This window comes from Macaca mulatta, chromosome 7 (genome assembly GCF_049350105.2).
Source record: "Macaca mulatta isolate MMU2019108-1 chromosome 7, T2T-MMU8v2.0, whole genome shotgun sequence".
In the NCBI taxonomy this organism is placed as follows: domain Eukaryota; kingdom Metazoa; phylum Chordata; class Mammalia; order Primates; family Cercopithecidae; genus Macaca; species Macaca mulatta.
The window spans coordinates 45632749-45645260 of record NC_133412.1 but is presented as its reverse complement, the minus strand read 5'-3'; the positions used below and the strand labels follow the sequence as shown (position 1 = coordinate 45645260).

Below are 12512 nucleotides of genomic sequence, written 5' to 3'. Positions count from 1 at the left end.
GACATAACCAGAGTAGTATCTGTAGACCAAATGAATGAATGCAAAGCTGTCTGTTCTATACATGTTGGCCTTTGAAATAAGTAAAAATATTAAAAATATTTAAAAGCACTATGTTAAAAATGTATTTTCTATTTGAAAATTTACCTGAGTCAAGGAAGATATAAATAGCTAAACGAGTAACAAATATAAATCTATTAATAGATTTGTTTATACTTAAGTCTGATTCAAATCAAATACTGTATCCTAAAGAACTATTATTTTGTTCACCATGAAAGTATTCTGTTTTTGCCATTATGTTCTAACAAAGCCAATTTAAACAATAGCTATAAACAATATTATAAACTATTTTGAATGATTAGGTATTATTAAAAGATTGAGAGGAAATATCAAATAATTATCTTGTCCCTGAATGGACAAGATATTTTAATCCAAAATTATTTTTCCTTTATATTTTCATAATTATGTACATTTCATAGCTCATCAACACCAATATTGGCACACTAAGCAATAAGGTATTTCAAAAAACCCCTTAACACAGGTGCTCAACATACTATCAAAATTAAAATTTTCTTCCATTATTTATATGGATCCCTCATATATGCAGCTGCCGGGTTAAATAAGCTAGTGAGGGTCTCCTCTCCTTCAAAATGAATCCAGAAATACACACACACACACACACACACACACCCATAAATGACTAACAAATGGAACACCACAGAAGTATTTTTAAAGTTTATCTGTAAAGTAAGCACATAATTTCTGTGGATTCTACATCAAACACGACATTTTTGTAATTAGCGGAAAAAAATTGTAATTAAGTATATTAAATTTCAAAGACATCAATTAACCTAACAGATGACAGGATAGGGCAATAAGAGGAAGAATACCATTTTTCCCTACTCTATTTCCCATCCCTATCATAGCCACTGTTTGTAATGAGACAGTGTGGTATGGCTCAGCTGTGTTTGCAAGGTAAAATGGTTAAAATCCACTGAATTAAAATGAAATAAAAGATTCCATCTATTGCATTAAAACTAGTTGAAGAGCTAATAAATGTTTACTGAACAACAACCATGTAACAGGTTCATATCTAGCTATTATGGGGATTTATAGATAAATGCCTCAGAAGCCTTATCATTTTTAACAAAACAAAAACACTTAATAAGAGGTAAATTAAGTGTTATGACAGACTGGGCAACATGATGAGACCTCATCTCTACAAAAAATAAAAACAAAAATTAGCCAGGTGTGGTGGCACACACCTGTGGTCTCAACTACTTGGGAGGCTAAGGTGGGAAAACTGCATGAGCCTGGGAGGTTAAGGCCACAGCAAACCAAGATCTCACCACCGCATTCTAGCCTGGGTGACAGAGCGAGATCTGTCTCAAAAAATAAATAAACAAACAAACAAACAAATAAATAATGATAATAAAATATTCAAGTTGGGTGTGGTGAGAATGAGGCCAAGGTGAGAAGATCACTTGAGTCTAGGAGTTCAAGACCAGCCTGGGCGACACGATGAGACCCTGTCTCTACTAAATATACTAAAATTAGCCAGGTATAGTGGCACACGTCTGTAGTCTCAGCTACCGGGGAGGCTGAGGTGCGAGAATTGTTTCAGCCCGAAAGACAGAGGTTGCAGTGAGCTGAGATTGCACCACTGTGCTCCAGCCTGGGCAACAGAGCAAGACCCTGTCTCAAATAATAAAATAAAATAAAATAAAATAAAATTTTAAAAATAAATGTTATGAGGCCGGGAGCAGTGGCTCACACCTGTAATCCTAGAACTTTGGGAGGCAGAGGTGGGCGGATCAACTAAGGAGTTCAAGACCAGCCTGGCCAGCATGGTGAAACCCTATCTCTACTAAAAATAAAAAATTAGCTGGGCATGGTAGCACGTGCCTGTACGTCCCAGCCACATGGGAGGATGAGGCATGAGAATCGCTTGAACCCAGTGGGGCGGAGGTTGCAGTGAGCCCAGATTGTGCCACTGCACTCCAGCCTGGGCTACAGAGTGGGGCTCTGTTTCAAAAAATTAAAAATAAAAATAAAAAATAAATGTTATGAGAGCATGTGGAGAAAGTGAAATTGATTCTGGCTGTGGAAGAAATATACAGATGAAAGGAGGAAAGCCTAGAAAGATAAATGAAAAAGGTTAAAGAAAAAGAGCATCTGAAATAAGCCTCATAGAAAAAAACAGAATTGAGATAATGACAGGCAAAAGTAAACAATAAATTAAATATCTTACTTTACAACAACCTTTTACTTCACCTCTCAATTCTTACAGTTAATTATGGACAATGAAAAGAATACTTTAATTATGGCTCTAAAATAAAGGCCTTAGAATTATTTTTAATTGATTTAAAGAAATAACAAAATGATTGTAAGAATGAACGAGAATTATCTAAAAAAATGGGAATTATCAGAACTACTGTTTCCATTTTAGTTAGAAATACAAACCATGCATGAAAACATTCAGTTTACATTTGAACATCTTAAAATTTCTTTAAATCTGGTGCTTAAGACCACAACAGAAGGGAAAAAATGAAAAACTAAATGTGCCTGTCCCATTCTGGACTCAGTGATAGCTGTGATCAACTAGCCAGCTGGTGTTCGAAACTATGTTCTTAAAAACTTGATTTTAAATGTATGTATGTTTAGAAAGAAAGAGAATGCTGGAAGCTATTAAATTTTTCAGAAAACATGGTTTTCTAAAAGATTTAAAACAAATGAACCACTGGCAAAAATAATCATTTAGGAAACTAAGTTCTGTGACAAATGTAGCCACTTCATTTACAGAAAAAGTCTTAATAATGTTAAAGAATCTGTAAAAACAGAGCCTTAAAATATACTCAGTCTAAATAAACCCTGAAGACTAATTACATAAAATCTTTTTTCAATAAATATTTTTCACATTCACTAAGCATTCCCCTGCAACAAATATTTATTGAGCCAATAAACTTCCACAGATTACTTTCTGGTGAGATCTTTTTATGCATATTCAAATTGGTCTGTTTTTAATTCTATAACAATGAGATACTGAAAATCTATTTACATACCACTAAGCAATTCTACACCACCTATTCATTTGGTGACTTTCTGTGAATACATACCACAAACAGCAGATTTATTCATGGAAACTGGCATTCAAATCAAATTATCCGTCAATTATTGTTATTTGTGACAGTTATGTTCTATAAAATCACCACAAACACTGAATTTGTGAATATATAATTGCTGCTACTAGGGGAAGTATAAGGTTAAGTTCCTGCAAGCCCCTGGTCACAACGTTTTCATCAACTGATCAATACATAACACATATGTACACATACATATATGTACACATACAGACCATATATAGAGATATATAGATAGATACAGATATGGCCTTTAATTTAAAATGGGAGATAGATAGATATATATATCAGACAGACAAGAAAAGATGCTTATGATATATTATTAAGGGGAAAAAAGGGAAGTTAAACAATACTATGTATATGATTCCTTCTGTAAAAAAACAAGAAACAACTTGCTTGTACTATATATGCATACACACTAAACAGCTAACAAGGAAGGGACTTTGGCAATTCCATTTTTTACAATGAGCATGTATCAGTTTTATAAGCATACAGTAGATTCTCAAAAAATGTTTTCTTATTATGGCCACTTAAAAAATGAAATAATGTGATACAAAACTCATGTTGTTTCAAATGATTCCTATAATCTTCATGTACTCAGGTAAATTCTGCTACATATAATTAAGAACAAACACCTCATATTTCAAAGATAGAATTTCAGTAAAACATTTTCAAAATGTTCTCAAAAATTCGCAAAAAATGTTCTCAACACTTGCCAATCCCCCAAACTGAAACATTCAATGATTTGTAACAGGGATTCACAAGCTTTCACTATACGGGTAAATATTTTGCGCTTTGCGGGCACAGATGGTCTCTGTACATATTCTTTGTTTTTCTTTCTTCTTTTTTTTTTTAATAACTCTTTAGGAATATTTTTCAGATTTCTTAGCTCAGAATCACACAAAAACAGGTCACAGACTGGATTTAGCTTGCCAGCCATAGTATGCCAACAAACCAGCATTTAGAAGTCTGATATTTTAAATATATTACACCAAAGGCGTCAGAGGTCACAACAGTTGAGTTTTATTCTACATTAAGTAAATAAGGTAGCATTATACCAATTAAAATTACAAGTTAATATATTGAATTCTATATGCTAGACTACAAATCAAATGATGTAACAACACAGCAAAATAAATTTCAAGCATTTATATTATATAACTGTAATCAAGAGTGTGCATGTGCATGCTTATAAAGCATGCACTTCTCCACTTGAAAAAAATCAGCTGAAATTTAACTACCACACACATCAAAGCTCAAGTCTCCTTTTACAATCATTAAAACCATTCACTCATTTAAATAATCAAAACTAGTAAGTGACTTGTTTTAGAGATCATCAATCCCTGAAAATTAAGAACTAATCAGAGACTTGTAGTGACTTACTCGCTTTTAATTTTCTAATTTATAAGAGATATTGTAAAATAGTAATCAATCTTCTAAAAGACTCCTCTTTGGAAGTTTATATTCTTGAAACTTTTTAATATTTACTGTGTCAGTAACCATCAATATACTACCTTTTTTCCTCTGAAAGATAGCTTTTATATATTTGATTTTATCTAAATTTGAAAGATCTTCATTATTATCCAGCTGTTACTATCAAATGAAAATTTCATTATGAATAATAAACTGGGTCAAAGTAAAAGTCTAAAATGAAAATTCATCCTGCAAAAGTAACCAAATACCATCATACAATAATCTTACCTAGACTGGTGGGTTTTATCAGTTCATCCAGTAAATCATAAAACGGTAATTTTTGAAGTTTTATATCCGGATGGACTGGGTGAAGAGCTGATGTAAGATGTGGGAGTTCCAGTTCATGTTTAGGTCCCAGAAGAGAAACAGGGAGTAATGGCGATGATGCAGGGTGACCATCGTAAGTGAGCTGTGGAATGGTAGATGGAGACAAAGTTGCTGGCATAGGACTTGAATGTACGTTGGGGATGGACAAGTCTGCAGGCGTCATGATTTTCTGCGGGAACCGCCGCCTATAGAGTTCCTTAATTTTCATTTGTACAGCAGGACTACAGCCAGCCTTTAGCAAATGCAGGGCTTTTGTGAGAAGTTCGTGTTTGCGTCCGTGCTTGTTCCTCCCAGCGTAGCCCAACAGTACTTGGAGTTCAGAAACTCTAAGGCTCATAACCATTTGCTTAGAGAAAAAACAAAATGTAAAACATTAGTATTCCAATAACATAATTTACACTATTAAATGACACTTTATTATAACCCCCTTCCTATGGTTTACTTAAGTAAATAAATGCCAGTTCACTTATAATCCTAATTATTTCAAACTTCAAATTTAATCATTTAACATAAGTAACCAAAAAAATTTAAAATTATTATTCATAAATTGACTTCTACCCTTGGTTATAAGAGATATAGGATAAACTATACACCAGGGAAAACCACACCTCACTTTATTCCACTGTTTTGATGAAACTGTCAGGTATTTATCAAGCACTTATTGAGTCTCCAGGAGAATGTCGAATGCTATGTAGACGGTAAAACATAATGATGTGCCCTCAAGAATATTTTGTTTTCTTGGGGAAAATTATAAGTATATATGAAACAACAAACAGTCCACCTCAAACACCAGATGTAGCCAGGATATCAATAGCTATTATCAAGTGTTACATTCTATACTAACTCTGGAATTTGTAGACTTAAGTTATACCTTTTGTGACCAATTATATATCAGATACTCGATTTGATATTTTCATATGGAATGTCATAATCTTTACAACTCCCCAGGGCATTATCCTGCCTGATTTACATATGAGGAGACAAGTTCAGAAAGGTTAGATAATTTATAAAGCCATAAAGCTACTAAGGAGTACTCAGGATTCAAACCCAGATATGTCTGATTCTAAAGCCCATGCTCTTTCCACTAAACCATTAGGAAAAAGACAGAGCTGGACTCATATTACTGACTCTCACTTAACTTGCATGGCCAAGTTAGAAGTCCAGCAATCCAATTCATATGCCATAATGTATGAGGCTGCAGTAAAGAAATCTATTTAACTTTGTTTACCTATGTTCACAAACTTATTTGGTCACTGTTTCTCCTTTTTCCCCACCTACTAATAGGAAATGCCCATCTAATACCAATCCTCCCATTTTAAAGTGGTGGAAAATGGAATCCAAAGAGAAGAAATCACTTACCCAAGATCACACAGCTATTAGCAGAATCCTAAAAGACTGCATCACCACTGACAGGGAGTATTAGGATAAAAAGACACATGTAAGCTTACCATTTGCTATTTCCCCAACTGATTCCTTCACCTCATACCAAATACACAAAAGCTATGCTGCCTTCCCTAACTCACCACCACTCACGATGATGACACCAGCCAATTCTTTGTAAGTGGCAAAACTATTAAGCAAAAACTAAAATACTGAGGAGAAAAGTATATAAAGAGCTTTATAAGCAACACAGCTGGTTAATCAAAGAAATACAAGTCCTTCCTCTACTTCTCTGGCTTGGAAAACTCTTTCCTCAAGGTTCAGCTTTTGTTAGCCTTTGCCCATTAGACCTGGTAGGATGATTTTTACTCTATTTTTACTGGCCACTTTTCGTATCTGTATTTTAGCATTTATCTTGCTTTACTGTAATTTTCTGTTTATACAAGTGATTCTATAACCAACCCAGGGTTCTCCATGGTACACAACCACATTACCCTCAGCTTCTAAGACTAGGGCCTTACAGTGGAAACTCTTCAAATGCCTGCACAATGAATGAATGAATGAACAAACAAATGAACAAACAAGAAAGGAGACCAGAAGAAAGGGTGGGAGGTAGCATCTAGAGTGATAACTTATCCAAATGAACGCTCAAATTCATGTTCTGTAGAGGCATACAAAGATATAATGTAAACCTTAAAAACAAATGCTACCCAAATCTTAGAAATGTTTCTCTTTTTAGATGTTATCAAAGATTGTAAATAATTACTAACTATAATATCAGCAGGATATCAATTTCTCCCTACTCACCAAAAGAGTACAAAATACTTCTAAAGACTTTTATTATTTAAAAAGGAACAGGGACTTCAAACAGAAATGTACTATTAATAAGTAAACTGCTTTTAAATAAATAACATGAAACTTCAAGGATTAGAGGTTAAAAATAAATTTAAGTTGGCATGGGTCAAATGTACTGCATTTTACAGGGAAAAAAGGTACAAATTTTAAAGAGAACTATTTCAACTCCATTATCCTAAATCAAAAACAAACCAGCAAAACTCAGTGACTACTGTAAACTCTGCATTGACGGCAGCTTTTGACTTTATTCTACAGCTACAAAGATTAAGATGCAATGCAGATATATTATTTTCCTATTTTTGTAGAAGAATATGTTGACATTTCTCATATAATCTCTTGCTTGACGATCCAAAAAAAGCTTATGACACAACAATAAACTTGAGAGCCCCTCAATTATATTTTTTCTCTCTCTGAAACAAAGCATAGCAGCAGTAATAACAATACTTGGTACATAGTAGGTACTCAAATAGTAGCTGCGATCAGCAAGCCAAGCTTTTTAGTTTTGTTTGTTAAGAGACAGGATCTTGCTATGTTGCCCAGACTGTTCAAACGTCTAGGCTCAGGTGATCCTGCCTCGGTCTCCTGAGTAACTGGGTGTTTTTGGTTTTTTTACAGGATTCATCATCAATTGTCATAATTATCAGGCAGGTACTGTTCTCGCTTTTCAGGTGGGAAAATAAGACTTAGGTGAAGAAACTTGTTGAATGTCATGCAACTGGTTCTACTCCTACTGTGCTTTCTTTCACGCTATAGTATGCTGACTTTAAGAGGACACGAACCACATGCCTTTTAACTGGAAAACAGAAAAACCTATTTGAAGATTAATTTATTTAACTCAATCTCCATTTATGTAACTCAATCTCCATTTCAAGCTTCAACATTTTGGCTTTTAAAAACAGGTGATTAAGATAAGAAAAGAATGTGTGTGGATTCAAATTAACCATTGCAACCTATAATCAGGTATAATGAAAAATCAGGTGGTATCTATTGCTATTATTGGAACAGCTGTTGCATACTCTTAAGGACTGTGATAAGCATGCAGTATTTTTAAAAATGAAATAAAAGAAGCGGGCGGGAAACGCTGAAGCATCTTTCAACAGAAAAGCTGCAAAGAAGCATAAAGCAGTCAATTCACAATGAAAAGTGTTGACAACACTGAAGAAAACTAAACACTAATACATTTGAGATGTTGAAATGAAATATATTTTAATCTGAATTTATTTAAGGTGTTTAAAAATCTCCATTTGTTAGCACTACAACAAAATGAATATTTACAAGTAAGGATTACATCAACCACTAGTACTATTAGAAATCATTACTTCCTCAGCAATTTCATAGCATTCTGCTGACTCTACGTCCGCAATTGATAGAGTTCTCAGAATCCTAGGGGATTTAGAATGCCTCAGAACGGTATATATTTTGAACACAAGAGCATTCTGTAAGGAGCAACCTCTTAAAACTAATTTTTTTAATCTGACAGACATGAACACAATTTAAAAAACCAAACAGTTGTACAAGAAAAACAGCAGTTCCTTCCCCCTTTAACATACCCCACAATTTTCAAATCCCTGAGGCAACCACTTTCAAGTCTTTTTAGCTAGTTCTTCTGGCATTTTTTTCTCTATATTCTATGTAGTAGGTCTATGCAGCTGTTTAATTTTTTCTTTGAGGACTTTACTGACTTTCTATTATAAAATACAATGGTTTAGTTCTGTTACATCTTTTCTCCCTCATCTTTCTATCATAATTTTTGGTTGAACCAATTGTCAGTACTTACATTATTACTATGGCTGTAAATAATATTCACAGCTGAGTCAAAAGTACATCATGATTACTCTTCCTTTTCTGTATAACTTTCCTTTCCTTACAGTTAATAATTACACGATTTTTCCATTTGCTTAGGTTTCTAGGTACCTACTGCTAATTCATCTGCAAACAGCTAAAAGTATTAACTTTCTTCTCAATATATTCAAATATATCAGGTAAATCAGTTTTAATTTCTTTCCTGTAGCCCTCCACCGTGTTCCAATTTGGACTGTAGGCTCTCTAGGCCTGGTACACAATTATGGTCATGGAATTTCCCTTTAGCTTATCCCGGGAATTCCCTTGTCTCTCTTTTATACTGGATCCCGTTTCCTTATCCCACTACTTCCCCTTTCTCGGTTTTCTCTTTTTTTGTGGGGTATTTCCTCCAGCAGCTTTCTGAGAAAGGGGGCACGATGTTTTTATTCCTTGCATTGTATTTTTAAAATCTTCATTTACCCTTACTACTGAGTTTGGCTCAGTACAGAGTTCTGGGCAGGAAATCATGTTCTGTCAATATTTTGAAGGCCTTTCCTTATTGTTTTCTGGCTTCCAGTGTTAAGAAGCCTAGTACCAATCTGACCCATAATCCTTCATGGTCAACTATATATGCCCATCTGGAATCACAGAAGCTTGTCTTAATGTGTTCTGAAATTTTACAATGTTGTGCCTTGGGGTTGGTCTTTTCTTTTTTTTAACTGCATAAACTGATAACTGTCAAGTCTTTTAAACTTAGAGATGTATGTCCTTCAGTTCTGGGAAGTTTTCTTACAATAATCTTCCTTCCATGTCTTTGCATTCTCTTTCTTATATACTTATTATTCAGACACTGGTCTTCCTAGACTGATTTTCCTTTACTCTGTTTTCTTTTTCCTTGTGCATTTTTACATCTCTTGTGTTTTAGCTCTATCTTCTGGGATTTTCCTCAATTTTATCTCCTAACACTTATATTAAATTTTTAATTTCCATGAACTCTTAATTTTCTGTATATTTCTCTTTTCTTTTTCCTCTACATTTTGTTATTTTTCTTTTTTGAGAATATAAATTGGGTGTTGATGTTGTTTTCTTCTTCTCCCTACATTGGTCTCTGTCTTTCATGCCGGAAGCTTTCCTTAAATGAGAAGCAATCCTGGGCTGTGCATACATATTTAAGAGTAAGATACGGCCGGGCGCGGTGGCTCAAGCCTGTAATTCCAGCACTTTGGGAGGCCGAGACGGGTGGATCACAAGGTCAGGAGATCGAGACCATCCTGGCTAACCCGGTGAAACCCCGTCTCTACTAAAAAATACAAAAAACTAGCCGGGCGAGGTGGCGGGCGCCTGTAATCCCAGCTACTCGGGAGGCTGAGGCAGGAGAATGGCGTAAACCTGGGAGGCGGAGCTTGCAGTGAGCTGAGATCCGACCACTGCACTCTAGCCTGGGCGACAGAGCGAGACTCCGTCTCAAAAAAAAAAAAAAAAAAAAAAAAAAAAAAAAGAGTAAGATACTAAAAAGATGATTGGAAAATCTATGTGAGTGAGCAGACCAGGGTACTTCATCTAGAATAACTGAGCAATAACCTGGCTATTTTGTTTGGATTCCCTTTGCTTCCTTTTGTCTGATCACTTTTGACAGAGAGGAACAATCCAATCTCCTGCTTTGGCAGTATAAGGCTGGCTTCTAGTGTTCTAAGGGCAGAGTAGTGGGGAATGGGAAGTCCTCACCATTCAAGACAATAATATTTTACTCAATCCCTTTTTCAGATATGTAAAACTTTGCAAAAACATACATACATATGTATGCAAACTCTGTCCCAACTACACAGAGGCAGGGGCCATGTTTTGAGAAAGATAAATATAATAATACTCAAAAAATGTTAAAAAGCAAACAGGCTTTTGCAACTGAACAGAAAGTGCTGGTTTTATTGTATCATTAGCTGTGACCTTCCATTATTGAAGGTTATGTCTACACTGTGGATAAGAATTAGGTATTTCTTGTTGAACAACATAATTACTCTTGTTCACACATCCCACTGCAGTGGTTTACGGGATTAGTCATAAAGCAGACTCTATATTATGAGTCTTTATCTGGTATCAATTTATAATGAATTGTAAACCAGAATGAATTCTGAAGACAGACAAAATAGGCATTTAATAATGTCATAATATTTCATTTATACTTTTGCCTTTTATCCACAAAAGCAAATGAATAATCACAAATTCTATAACTGCACACATTAAATCTTGCACACAACAAAAGTATTTTATTATTTTCAGATTCTTCATTTAATGGGGCTCACTTTTGGATGACTACTAAATCTCCTCATTAGAAATTCTTAATAAGCAGCTATTAGCAATCTGTCAACAACGCCTCATTCAAGCAGAAAACCTAGTTAGACAGTTTCTATTCAAAGCAGCAAATCAGGTTGGTTACATACTTCTCCATAATCTTGTTTCACCTAATTTCTCATCTTTTATTTATTTCACAGCATAAGATAACTGGAAAATGACCGGTAGTGCCTACTCCTCTAGTTATCTTCCACCTCTCCAGGTCCATCTTATTGGCTGCACTGAGGTCCCACAAAGTGACAAAATATTGCAATTATACATAAATAGAGATTCCATTCTCCTTTAAACAAAGTATAAACACCGTTGAAATGGTGCACCATGGCTTCAATTTTTGTTAGATAATTTAAACATCATCCTTATTTACGTACTACCACATTTCACGAAACTTTTATCCTTAAAAAAGTTCCTTCTGGACGATAACCTGAACAACAACGACGACGACAAAAACATTAAAAAATACAGGCCCACGTCTGTAATCCCAGCACTTTGGGAGGCCAAGGCGGGCAGATCACTTGAAGTCAGGAGTTCAAGACCAGTCTGAGCAACATAGTGAAACCCTCTCTCTACTAAAAATACAAAATTAGCCGGGCATGGTGGCAAATGCCTGTTAATACCAGCTACTTGGGAGGCTGAGGCAGGAGAATCGCTTGAGCCCAGGAGGTGGAGGTTGCAGTGAGCTGAGATCGCACCACTGTATTCCAGCCTGGGCAACAAGAGCAAAACTCCGCCTCAAAAAATAGCCGGGCGCGGTGGCTCAAGCCTGTAATCCCAGCACTTTGGGAGGCCGAGGCGGGCGGATCACAAGGTCAGGAGATCGAGACCACAGTGAAACCCCGTCTCTACTAAAAACACAAAAAATTAGCCGGGCGCAGTGGCGGGCGCCTGTAGTCCCAGCTACTCAGGAGGCTGAGGCAGGAGAATGGCGGGAACCCGGGAGGCGGAGCTTGCCGTGAGCCGAGATCGCGCCACTGCACTCCAGCCTGGGCAACAGCGTGAGACTCCGTCTCAAAAAAAAAAATAAAAATAAAAATAAATCCAACTCAGAACATTGTAACATTGGAGTATAATATTTTTCCTAAAAAGAAAAAGTTTAGGCCAGGTGTGGTGGCTCACACCTGTAATCCTAGCACTGTGGGAGGCTGAGGCAGGAGGATCACTTGAGCCCAGGAGTTTGAGACTAGCCTGGGCAACACAGCAAGACCTCATCTG

At 35.7% G+C, this 12512-nt stretch overlaps 1 protein-coding gene across 1 annotated transcript in view; it reads right to left on the bottom strand.

Annotated features, from left to right (window-relative positions):
• The window catches only part of PIAS1 (protein inhibitor of activated STAT 1), a 136262-nt gene that overhangs the window by 99607 nt on the left and 24143 nt on the right, over positions 1 to 12512 (bottom strand). The window contains 1 exon segment of the mRNA NM_001266301.2: positions 4839 to 5283. Coding sequence (NP_001253230.1) covers positions 4839 to 5283 — 445 coding nt within the window.